The 12,590-nt window shown below is 44.0% G+C and overlaps 1 protein-coding gene across 1 annotated transcript in view; it reads right to left on the reverse strand.

Moving 5' to 3' along the window:
- The window catches only part of OTUD3 (OTU deubiquitinase 3), a 36,336-nt gene extending 25,927 nt beyond the window's left edge, over nucleotides 1-10,409 (reverse strand). The window contains exons 1-2 of the mRNA XM_012801469.2: nucleotides 10,066-10,409; nucleotides 1,826-1,974 (exon numbers count right to left, since the gene is read on the reverse strand). Of these exons, the coding sequence (XP_012656923.1) occupies nucleotides 1,826-1,974; nucleotides 10,066-10,286 (370 nt within the window). The 5' untranslated portion in view covers nucleotides 10,287-10,409. The remainder of the gene's footprint in view (nucleotides 1-1,825; nucleotides 1,975-10,065) is intronic.
- Between the last annotated feature and the right edge of the window lie 2,181 nt (nucleotides 10,410-12,590).

Consider the following 12,590-nt stretch of genomic DNA (forward strand, 5'->3'; position numbering starts at 1 on the left):
AAGGCACCTTTCCACTATCCATCTAAAGTAACAATCACATTGGCAACTGAAAGTTTGGGGTTCCTGTCCTAACTACACCCCCAATTCCACAATATGACCTTCACTGATGATGGTCAAAATAGAATTTCACAACACAAACCAGACAAAAAATAATCCCAGGAAGAGGCACCATCAGAACTCACGACTGGTATAAACCACCCGTGAAAGTCTGTGCTATGTGATGCCTCATGATGGTTCTTTCCTAGTGAGGAATGGGAGTGTTTGGGGTCACCTCCCAAACAACCTCCTTCTGCTGCCCTCTGTCTTGCTCACAGTACAGCCACCTACCACTCCCCACGCAAACCTCAGAATCACCCTTGTCTCCTCTCTGCCCTTCTCACCTCCAGTGAATCCTATCAATCATACCGCCAAACCATGGCATGGCTTGCTTTGGACCCTACTCATTATCCTCAGTAGCTGCCTTGACAGAGACCCTCCTCTACTTAATCTTCTGGTCAATGTGGACAGCTTTCTAACTACTCTTCATTCTTGGAGACTCTCAGCACAGCCTCCAGAGTTAGCTCTCTCAAACACAGGAATAATTCTCTTTCTCACTAAAAGACAGAAAAGACTATGAGCTCTGTGACAAAAATGCTACTTGTAAAGCATAAATATGTCAGCACCTCACATAGATCTTCGGTAAATAGCTGCTGAAATTAAAGTCTAAAAGTTCACAGATCTCAATCCCTTGGGAGCTCAGGAGGGAGAATCACTTGAACCCAGGAGTTTGAGGATGCAGTGAGCTATAATGACACCACTACACGTTAGCCGGGAAAACAGAGCAACACTGTCTTCAAAAGATAAAAAGCCAAACTCGTATCTACTTTATTATTCAATTCGTATTTATTAAATTAAATTAATTAAAATCCCTAATTTACTTGCCTCAAAAAAATAAAAATGTTGTGTTTGGAGTTTGGGTGAAATAATATAATTTTGTTAATTTTTCTGATTATAAAATAATCATTTAAAAATCAGAAAAATGTACAGAAGATAATTTAAAATACCACCGTTCCAGCACCCCCAGATGGCTAACACTTACTAAGAACTTATTTTAATTTTGTTATCTAATTTAATCTTCACAAAAAGACCTTTAAGATAGATGCTATTATCTCCCTTCTATAGAGTAAATTTAAAGAGTATGAGTAATTTCTGAAAAATAAGTGAAGCTAAGAATTAACATAAAATGTATTTTTCTAGACTGTTTACTATCTCCGTATGTATATGCCTTCTAAAAAATGGGATCAAATCAGCTTGGCACCTGTGGCTCAGCAGCTAAAGGCGCCAGCCACATACACCAGAGCTAGCGAGTTCAAATCCAGCCTGGGCCTGTCAAACAACAATGACAACTGCCTATAGTACCAGCTACTCTGGAGGCTGAGGCAAGAGAATCGCTCCCAAGAGTTGGAGGTTGCTGTGAGCTGTGATACCACAGCACTCTACCAAGAGCAACAAAGTAAGACTCTGTCTCAAAAAAAAAAGGGGGGGGGAATCAATCTATATACCTCTACACATGACTTCACTACTTTATAGCCTGCTTTTCTCTTTATAGCCTGCTTTCCAGGTCAATTACATCATTATTTTTATTAAGGGCATATACAGCTAACTCTACTGATTCCCAACTACCCAACATTCCACTGATGACAGAGCAGACAAATAAATAATTGCTGAATAAATGAAAACCATAATTTATAGAATCAAACCCCTGGCTGAGCGGGTGGAGGATGCCAATGGGCTTAATAACCAATGTATTACTCCTGAAGGATTCAGTGTCCCATGGTGAACCTACCATGTTTTTCAAAAGGAATGTCATCTTCTACAAAGGGTTCAAAATCTTCCCGCTGCTTTATCATGTAGTCCACTGTCTCCTGTCGGTGCTTAAGATGATTTCGTGAGTGTCCCTCCAATTGATCACCAAGAGCTCTGAACAAGCAATTGCTATCAAAAGAAAAATATTGGTCAAGACCTTTCAAAACTGAACTGAGTTCATCTAAAATAATGACACATCAAGCCAGGCCATTCATGGAAATCTTTAAAGCACAGAAGAGGTCTAACAGTACAAGATCCTTCTTAGCTTCTCAGAAGCTAAGGGTGGCTATTCAACCACAGAAGAGGTCTAACAGTACAAGATCCTTCTTAGCTTCTCAGAGGAGTACTAGGGTGGATATTCAACCACATTACCTTCTTGAAAGGCAACAAACAAGGATTCTACTCCCCACTTACAAGCTGGCTAACTCAAGAAACTCTTTCAACTTCCCTAGGCCCTAGCTGCTTCAACAATTGCAGCTGGTGATAACATTAATCACCTACATACAAGGTCCAGCCCTTATAACCATTCCAGACCTGAGGCCTATGATTCCCAGATCCCTTTCTAAGATAATACGTATACCTACTGCCTCTTCCCTAAAACAAGTTTCACTATAGCACTATAGCTACCCAGGTAAGTAATCATTCATTTAACAATGAGTCCCCAAAAGGACCCCCAATACAAACAACTGAACTCAACAACCTGTTTGAATCCTAAAAACACAGTGGGAAAAGCTCTGAGAAGGAATGCACTTGGACGACAAACCGAGGACTGTGGAAGGACACTTCCCCCTTGCCTCCTCATCTGTCGCCAGGGAGCAACAAAGATGTTGTTATTCCTGCTGAACAAAAACTTTAAGCATGTTTTGTTTTTCTAAATTAAAATGTTGGTAATAAACTACAAGAGTCATCTTTACTTCCAAACTCATCGAAGGCTTCTAAAATTCCAAACTATATCATAAACACAGAAGCCCAGATACACAGAGACTGAAACAAGATAAACACAATCTGGTATCCTTAAAACTAAGGAAATAAACCAATATGAAGCCAAACAGTTGCGCTGTTTCACACCAAAGTGTTTACTCTTCCAAACGAAAAACGCTAACACTCTAATTCCAAAATAAAAACTCATTACTTCAGAAAAATTTCAGATCTAAGTGTGTAGGAGAATGGGTTTTTGTTTTTCAACTCAAAAAACTAAATTTTCAATAAAAAGCTACAGAAAGACAGGAATCTCCTCTAAGGACTTACTTATTTCTGCAGGCGAAAGGAAAATTTAAGCAAGAAAGAGTCTATACATAAGAAACCAAGAAGCTTTGCATCAACTCCAAGACAAAATTGTATAAGGGACTGGAATATAGAGAGTTCCATAGGCTAGACTGAGATGTCTTCTGCTAAAATCTGACATAGTCCTTTTTTCAACCATAAGGGGAAAAGTAAGCTAACAGATAACTGTATACACTGCATAAAATCAACCATATTCATCTATACACCATATACACACACACAAACACACAATGTGTGTATGCAAAGAAAAAAACCTCTGAAACAACTACTTAAATAGCTCACACATGTGCCAGTGACTGTTCTAAACACTTTACATGTATTAAATGCATTCAGTTGTCACAACCCTATGAGACAGGTACTATTAACCACCCCCAAAGGGTAACCTGCCCAAGATCATAAAACTAGAAGGCAGTGGGTCCAGGATCCAAGTCCAGGCAACCTGGCTCTAGTCTATAGTCTCACTCAAATGCCAACACCAAAACGTTAGGCATTACCTCCAGGTAGTAAAATCAGGGGTAACTGTTCAGTCTATCTTTATACACTTTTCTATATTTACCAAACTTTCTTTGAGCTCACTAAAGACAAATCAAGATAGATTGAAATCACCTCCCTTTCTTTCAGGGTTACAAGATAGTGACATAGGAAACATGAACAAAACACTATAGTGACCTGGGCTCCCTTAGGGAGCCCAGCAAGAGCACTTGAGATACTCAAGGGAACAAAGCACCATTGCCCAGAGGACCTCTAGATCAGGCTGTTTCCTGAGTTCACACGTCAGCCATTACATCACAGCAGGGCTTCTCAATCTCCACACTACTTTTTGGAGTCATTCTTTGTTGGGTCCTGTGCACCACAGGATGTTTAGGAGCATCCTTAGCCTATGTCCACTAGATGCCAGTATCACACCACCACCACCTCCATCCCCAGCAGCTGTGACAACCAAACATGTCTCCAGAGATTGCCAAATGTCCCCTGGGGGAGCAAAATCGTACCTGCTTGAGAACCACCCTGCTATAGGGATACATGTAAGGTCTTGCACTTGAGCTCACAAAACACCCAACTACATAAGCAGCATGTAGATGTTTTACGTGCTCAGTAATGCAGACAGTACTGCAATACAGGCACCAAAACAACTAATGGGTTTGCAAGCTGCAGTAACAGCAAATGTTCCAAAAAAAAAAAAAAAGACAGGAAGATTTTGTTCTACTCTTTGAGGTCACACCATAGCTAAGGTACTGGCTACCATTCTGAGGCATAATCAGATGACATGATGCGCTTTAGCTTGTATAACATGAAGGACACGAACGAGTGATGTTCAGCCTAGAAGGCGGCTGAGGGGGACACCTGATAGCTGCCTCCAACTATCACATGGAAACCACAGAGACACAGATTTGGGCAAATAAAAGGAAATTTTATCTTAGTGCCACAGGGATAGACTTATAGATGCAGGATTTTGCAGATTTCTATCACTAGCAATTCTCAGCGACTGTCTAGATCAGTGGTGTCCAATACAGTAGCCAGTAGCCACACGTGACTACTGTGCAGCTGACGTGGTACATCGAAGGTGAGGTGTGCTGGTACATATGAAATACTAGATTCTGAAGAGTCAGTGTAAAAAATGTAAAAGATTAATGTTTATATTGAATAATATGTTGAAATACTTCAGATACAGTGGCTTAAATACACTAAAATTGATTTGACTTGTTTCTTTTTACTTTTTAATGTGGCTACTGGAAAAACTTTAAATTTTTTCTATGACTTACATTCTATTTCTATTGGACAGCACTGGGCAACATCACTGTTTTCCAAGTGTATTCTCTGACTAGGAGCATCAGCATCACCTGGAAACCTATTAGAAATGTGAATAACGGGGCCCCACCCAGGCTTACTGAATCAGACATTCTGGGGCTGGGTCCCAGCAAGCTAGTCCTTCCAGGTGTTTTAACTGGCACTCCAGGTAATTATGTTGCATGCTACAATTTGAGAAACACTAGTCTAGAATCTAGACTCTAAATTGGTGGTTGTCTATTATGGGTCCATGTAACAATCATCTGGAGAACTTTAAAAAAAATCAATTACCATGCCCCACTGCCTAAGATTCTGGTATAGCAGATCTAGGGAAAAGAGCAGGCCCTGCATTTTTTCAGAAGTCCCTCCCCAGGTGATTCTAGAGTGGCAGAAGGATTCAAAACTGCTGAGGTAGGCCCAAAAGACAGAACTGCTGCATAGGCGATGCCGGCACTAATGGATAATCGGACAAGACCATTGTCAATGTCCTTCTACCCCCTAAGATCCTGTCACATTAAAAAACAAAATAAAAGTTAAAAACAATAGAAAATAGTAACACTTAGGGCAGCCACTAAGAAATAACCAAAAATAAATGCAGTGAAAGAAACGACAAGGAATTAAAGTAACAGACCAGAAAACATCACTTAACACGAAAGGCAGTGTTTTTTCTTTCTTTTTCTTTCAAAGCCCATTTAGGCTGACTCCAATGGCGCATTAATCCCAGAGCTTTGGGAGGCCGAGGTAACAGGATCACGTAAGGCCAGGGGTTCAAGACCAGCCTGGGTGACATATCAAGCCCTCATCTCTATAAAAAGCAGTAAGCTAGGCATGGTGGTGCAAGCCTGAAGTCCTAGCTCCTGAGGAGGTTAAGGTGAGATCACTTGAGCCCAGAAATTCAAGGTTACAATGAGCCATGATGACACCACTGCACTCCAGCCTAGGTGACAGAGAAGAGACAGCCCTGTCTCTATAAACAAATAATTAAAAAATTAGGCTCCGAGCCTGTAGCTCAGACAGTAGGGCGCCGGCCACATACACCGAGGCTGGCAGGTTCGAGTCTAGCCCAGGCCTGCTAAACAATGACAACGGCAACCAAAAAATAGCCAGGCATTGTGGCAGGTACGTGTAGTCCCAACTATTCGGGAGGCTGAGGCAAGAGAATTGCTTAAGCCCAAGAGTTTGAAGTTGCTGTGAGCTGTGACGCCACAGCACTCTACTGAGGGCAACACAGTGAGACTCTACCTTAAAAAAAAATTTTTTTTAAACTATCTGTTTGTAACATAGATAATAGTTAAAATTAGTGATTCTTCAGTATTTTAATTTTAGAATACTACCAATGAGTACGAGACTGAGGGCCACATTTAGTAAGATACAATGGGACATAGTTCAGAGAAATGCTAATATTGTACTGCCTAATCCAGGTATAGACTCTTGTCACTCTATAGCCAACCATGTTTTTGGCTAGGTTAAACTCTTTCTTTCTTGTTTTAAAAATGAATCCAATTTATGTGGGTCCACCCTCCAGATAGTACATCAAAGATTTAAGTGGTCCATGATGCATTATGAAACCCTGTTAAGTAGTTCCCTGACTAATCTATGTTAAACTGTCTTAACTGAGGTAAGTGCTTTATTACATGATACTGGTTAATTCATCCCCAATTCCCAGGCATCCTCAAACTATGGGCTGCAGGCCACATGCAACCTACCTAGGACATTTATCCGGCCCGCTGGGTATTTTTGCCACCACTGCCTGTCCTGCTTAGCACCAACTCGTCCTGGGGCCCGCAGTCCAGCCCTCCAACGGTCTGAGGGACAGTGAACTGGCCCCCTGTTTAAAAAGTTCGAGGACCCCTGCTACAGGTTCCAAAATGCTCCAAGTACCATACTGCCAACAATGAACATGCCTATAGCTAGATACTGTGTCAGAATACTCAACATTGTAATCAGATCAGAACAAAAGGAAGAAAGAATAAAGGCTGTTAACTATTTCTTTAAATAGAAGCACAATTTCATTATATTTTACCCTGAGAGTCCTTAAAAAACATTAATAAAAAAAATCTGACTGGGCACGATGATTCACGCCTATAATCCTAATACTCTAGGAAGTCGAGGTGGGAGAATGGCTTAAGGCCAGGTTTTTGAGACCAACCTGAGCAACAAAGGAAGGGAGGGAGGGAGGGAAAAGAAACAAAACAAAAAAAGGAGAAGAAAAGGAAAGGAAAGGTGAAAGGAGAAAAACTAGTCAGGTGTGGTGGCACAGACTCTGTGCCAGCTTTGTGGAAGGCTGAGGCAGGAGGACTGCTTGAGCCCAGGAGTTTGCGGTTGCAGTGAGCTATCAAGACGCCACTGTACTCTAGCCCAGACAACCAAGCAAGACCCTGTCTCACATACACACAAAAAAATCTGTTGATACCAACCCATCACATACACAAGAAACACCATCCATATTCAAAGGGACCAAAATACGAAGAGGGCTGAACCACAGTTCATCTCCTGATACTCAGTGAAAGGGGTTAGCTTTATGGAACCCACATAAGAAATATCACTATTTTATCTAACAATATCCAAATAGAGACCTCAGGAGGGAGAGATGAGCATTCCAGTTGAGCTGATCTCTGCAGCCTCATGCTCCTCACTTTTATTCTTGAACCCTATGTATACTATCATCCCACACTTGTAGATCTCCCAAAAATGTGTTCCTGTGCCTTGCGTATACTAATTCTCAGACTGGAATGTTCTCTTAGACCTTCATGACCCAATCAGAGTATGACCTTGTCTGAACAGCTTCTCACACAGTATATTAGATGAATACCTGCTGAATGAACGAGGCACTCCTCACGACTTCATGGAGTGGTAGCCACTTCCTTCTCCACAGTACCACCATAACATGTTACCATTATTAAAAACAGATCAAACTATATTTTAATTATTTATATAATCTGTTCTCAAAGTGTGGCCTAGGGGATCAAAGAAATGGAAAGATCTCTGAGACCCTTTCAGGTATCCACAAGTTGAAAACGAAAATATTATTTACTTTTTACATTCTTGTTCTCACAAGTGTACAGTTAAGTTTTCCAGCAGCTACCTGATGAGCTTATCTCTCTGATACCTAATGTGTCTGTGTATTCTTGTGTTTTAAAAATATCTGCTTTACTTCCTAATATACATTGACGACTATAAGCCACATAAAAGTTCTTTGAGGTCCTCAATAATTTTTAAGGCCAAGCATGGTGGCTCACACCTGTAATCCCAGCACTCTGGGAGGCCAAGGTGGGAGGATTGCACAGGCTCAGGAACTGGAGACCAGCCTGAACAAGAACCAGACCCCATCTCTACTAAAAATAGAAACAGGTGTCATAGCAAGCGCCTGTAGTCCCAGCTACTGTGGAGGGTGAAGCAAGAGGATCACTTAAGCCCAAGAGGTTAAGTGAGCTCTGACACCATGGCACTCTACCCAGAGTGACAGAGTGAGATTCCGTCTCAAAAATACTAATAATTTTTAGATACAAAGGGATCCTAAAAACCAAAACGTTTGAGACCCGCCATCATGTTTCTCCCTTACAAGGCTATGAAGCCCTTAAGTATCTTAGTTGTTAACATGTGCCTAGCAGCACTTTACTCAAACAATATGTGCTAAACAGAGAAGTATGCTCTTGGGGAGGGGGGGGAGGAGTAGAGGTAGTATCCCCCAAGTTTCCCATAACTTTATGAAAGTCCTCTCAAGATTTTATAACTCCCCATATTCTGATTCCTACTCATGAGCAACTATCTTTTAAGTATTTCAGGTTTCTAGATACCCTGACATTGAGAAATCATGTCCAGGGTACTGCACAAGCAATCCAATTATTTGCAAGGAAGAGCCCCAAGCCCCACCCCAATTCCACTGTTTTCAATAGGTATTTTGGTTTATCTAACAGTGCTTTGTGCTTGGGCTAGCTGGTCTCCCTCTACATTTTTATGTCATTCAGCAAATGTACTGCTTGCCTCCTATGTACCACGTACTATGCTAGAGGATGGTGAATAAAGGCAATCAGGCTCTAATTGCATGTTAAGGAAAAATACCAATGCAAGAGTGAACTCTTTGTGAACAGAAGGAAATCCTATTTGCCTGAGGCACTGGGAGACAATAAGAAAAAGTGAGAGGAGTAAATTAGGGCCAGTCAACAAAAAGGCTTGATCAATAAGCTGCAATGTAATGCAAAATCAACGCCTTCTTCCACAGTTAATATCTAAGGTGATTCTGCATGATCGTTAGCTTCATCTTATTCTTCCCTCTGCCCAACCTGAGCACCCAAATACAAGGAGGAAAAAACTAGAGCCAGGCTGTTATTAACACTGTCTCTTTGGGAGTGAGACAGCTGGCAACCAGACCCTCTTTGACCTGCTCCTGCAATGGAGATGCTAACTGTTCTCATCCCAGCTCCCTCACCCTTTTTCTTCTTCCATTCGTTCTCCTGGATCCATATGCCCTTTCCTGAAACTATTTTTCCTTTCCCCATTCTCTCCCTCCAGCCTCCACGTATTTATCTGGTGCTCTCTTTAAAAAGCTGGACCTGGATTCCACTCTAAGTAAGCCCCATGCAAGGTTAGGGAAGCACCTTTGCATACAGAAAAGAAACTGAGACCCACGGAAACAAGAATTAGAGAAGGTGCCTTCAGCTCAATAAACAGACCTCATTTCACAACTGTAAAAGGGAGCAATAGACAACAGCGAGGGCCCAAAGGTGGCAAAGCTTTCTACCAAGTGGGGCTCACGCCTCCTTATATTTGTCTTATGTCATTATGACTCTCTCCGAATGCTAGCTTCATCTCATTCTTTCAGGTCTCAGCTTAAATGTCACCTTTCATAGAGACCTTCCTGGCCACCAATCCAGTGGACCTGCTCCAACATTCTCTCAAGGCCCACTTTCTGTTTGGCTCCCGGCGTCAGCCACAATTAGGATCCTGCGAGGTCACTGGGAATGTGTCGGGGTGAGGGGCCTGGTCAGCCTCGCTCGCCGCGGGACACCCTGCACTCGGAACAGCGGCTGGCTGGCCGGAGGCGCTCGGGCCGCCCCAATGAATGGACGGACGGCAGCGGGCGACGGTCGCCAGGCCAAGCCCGGCGGGGCCCCCGGCGCCGCCTCCCGCGCTCCCGGCCCGCCTCACCCGTCCCCCGGCACCTCCCGCAGCTTCAGCCCCAGGGCCTGCAGCTGGTTGGCAAAGCTGACGAACTCCTCCTCGCAGCCGCCGCCGCCGCCGGACTCCGGCCGGTTCCTCCGCTCCTTGGCTAGGGCCCGACGCGCTGCCCGCTCGTCCCGCTTGCGCTCGGCTTCGGCTTTCCGGCTGCCGCTGCCGGGACGGCTCTTCGCCGCCTGCTTTCGGGACATGGTCCTGGACCGCGGTCGGCAGCGGCAGGGGGAAAACCCACACGCCCGCCGGGCGGCCGCCTCAGGCGCTAAGAAGACGAAGCGGCGCGAGCGGCAGAGCTGGACGACGGAGCCCGGCGACGGCGACGCGGACCCCACGCCTGCGCGGGCGCCCGGTGCCCCGGTCACGTGACGGGATCCCCACCCCCTCGGCGGAGCTGGGCCAGCAGGAGCCGTTGAGAGCTCGCCCGGGAGAGCTAGAGGGGCACGCACCGTGGGGTGTTTTTTCCCTCTTCCGCCCTCTGGCGGTAGGTGGTACTCAACGTGAATAGCAGGTAGCAGCGACTAAAGAGAATAAAGGGCAAAAATCAAGGATACAAACAGAAAAAATGGAAGAAAAGTGGAAGATGAGAGCAGCCGAGAAAGGGAGAGAACAAAAGTGACTTAAGCTCTGTGGGGGGCCGACAGTTGGGGTAGGCACTTTCACGTGGCTCATTCTTCATTCTTGCCAAGTTAACAGGAAGTTGAATCAGAGAGATTTAAGTCTTTCAAGATCACACAGCTAAGAGGCAGAACTTTGTCTTGGCTCCAAAGCCACACACTTATTTAATTCTGCCTTTCGTCTCTCTGCCTTGCCTCATAACTCCAGGAGGAGATGGCCCTTCTGTCGCAGACCACAAGCTCCTGTAATAATCTCGATTCCATCCTACGATGATCATCCTAGGTTTGCCTGGACTGAGGGCTTTCTTGAGATGCAGGGATTTTAGTTTTAAAACTGTGACAGTCTTGGGAAAACCAGGACTGGCTGGTCACCTTAATCCACACCCACCTGCTTTGGAACCTAACTTGGTCAGTGAGTCTCCTCTTCTCCCTCATCCCGACTATTCTTCCAGAAATCTCTCTTTCCCCACAATAATAGGGTCTTTGCCTAAACCAGTCTCCTTTTGCCATCTTTAGGAATGTCCTCTTAATAATCTTATTTTCTCACTCTACCTACAATTTTCCCTTCGGCAATAGACTCCACTTCCCCAGTTTCAGCTAGCATCTCCATCATCAATATGTGAATAACTCATTTCTTGTGCAAGGTGCCAGGCCTAGCACTGACCCAGAGAATGATGAATGCCCTCAGGGAGCCCAGAGTCCCATGGGGAACGCAGGCAAAGTATACAGCAATCACAGTGCTTCACGGTAAATGCTACCAAGAAGGAGATACAGGGTGTCATGGGGGGAAAGTGAAGTGACAGTGCAAAATGGCTTCCCCCAAGAGTGGAGTACTACACTGATGCTTTATCAAGAGTGACTAGGATCCTCCAAGACTAAAAAAAGTTTAGAGCAGGGGAGATTGTGTCCCCAGCACCAGGGCAGGCTTTTGAGGAACAGAGGAAATTCAACCTGCTGGGAGCACAAGACATGGGCCTTGAGGCAGGAAACGCGAGCAAGGGGCAGATCTGGCAGGATCTTATCGGCCATATGAAGGGGTTTAGCCCAAGCCCTTAGAGGGGAGTCATTGAAGGATTTTAATCAGGCGACTGACGTGTCGTGTTTATGTTTATAAACATGACTTTGGCTGTAGTAGGGAGAAAGAGTAGAAAGGAGAATGCAAAATTGGAGGCTCTTGTAGGTGTCCAAAGATGTGATGGGGATGGCTTGGGCCGAGGTGGAGGAAAAACCAAAGTGATTGCAAAGAGAGATACCACATGCCCAAAAGAACTGCGCTGAAATGTGGAATGTTTCCCATGCTTTGAGGTTCTTCCTTTACAAATGATTCCCCAGTTCTCAGGAAAAGGGAGTGTGAACTGTAACTGGCCTCACCCTTTTTTTGCCCAGACATTCCACAGCCTGCACTGACCCCACTGCTTCTATTTAGTAAATTTGGGAGGCAGTGTCGGGAGTGGGAAACCCCCTGGATAGGATGGCAGAGACCTAGGTTCTGGCACAGGACTGTCAGTGACTGAGTCTCTGATCTTGGCTTAGTTGCTTAACCTCTTTTCTCTTAAACCTTCCTTTTCCTCATCTGTGAAATGGGAATAATGACAGTGAACACCAAATGCAATCCTAATAATAGTATTAACTGACTTTCGTGGTGTTTACTATGTGCCGGGCACTATTCTAATTTCCTTGCAAATACTCTCTTATTTAATTATTATGACAATTCAATGATATGTGTACTATTTCTATCCCCACATCCTGGATAGGAAAACTGAGGTACAGAGAAATTAAGTAACTTGCCTAAAGTCACATAGCTAGTAAATGGGAGAGCCAGGATTTACATAAAACACATCTGGCTCCAGAGATGTTCTCTGTTTTTTTTTTGTTTTTTTTTTT

Source organism: Otolemur garnettii, unplaced genomic scaffold (genome assembly GCF_000181295.1).
Source record: "Otolemur garnettii isolate 467f Iridium unplaced genomic scaffold, OtoGar3 scaffold00009, whole genome shotgun sequence".
NCBI classification, from domain to species: domain Eukaryota; kingdom Metazoa; phylum Chordata; class Mammalia; order Primates; family Galagidae; genus Otolemur; species Otolemur garnettii.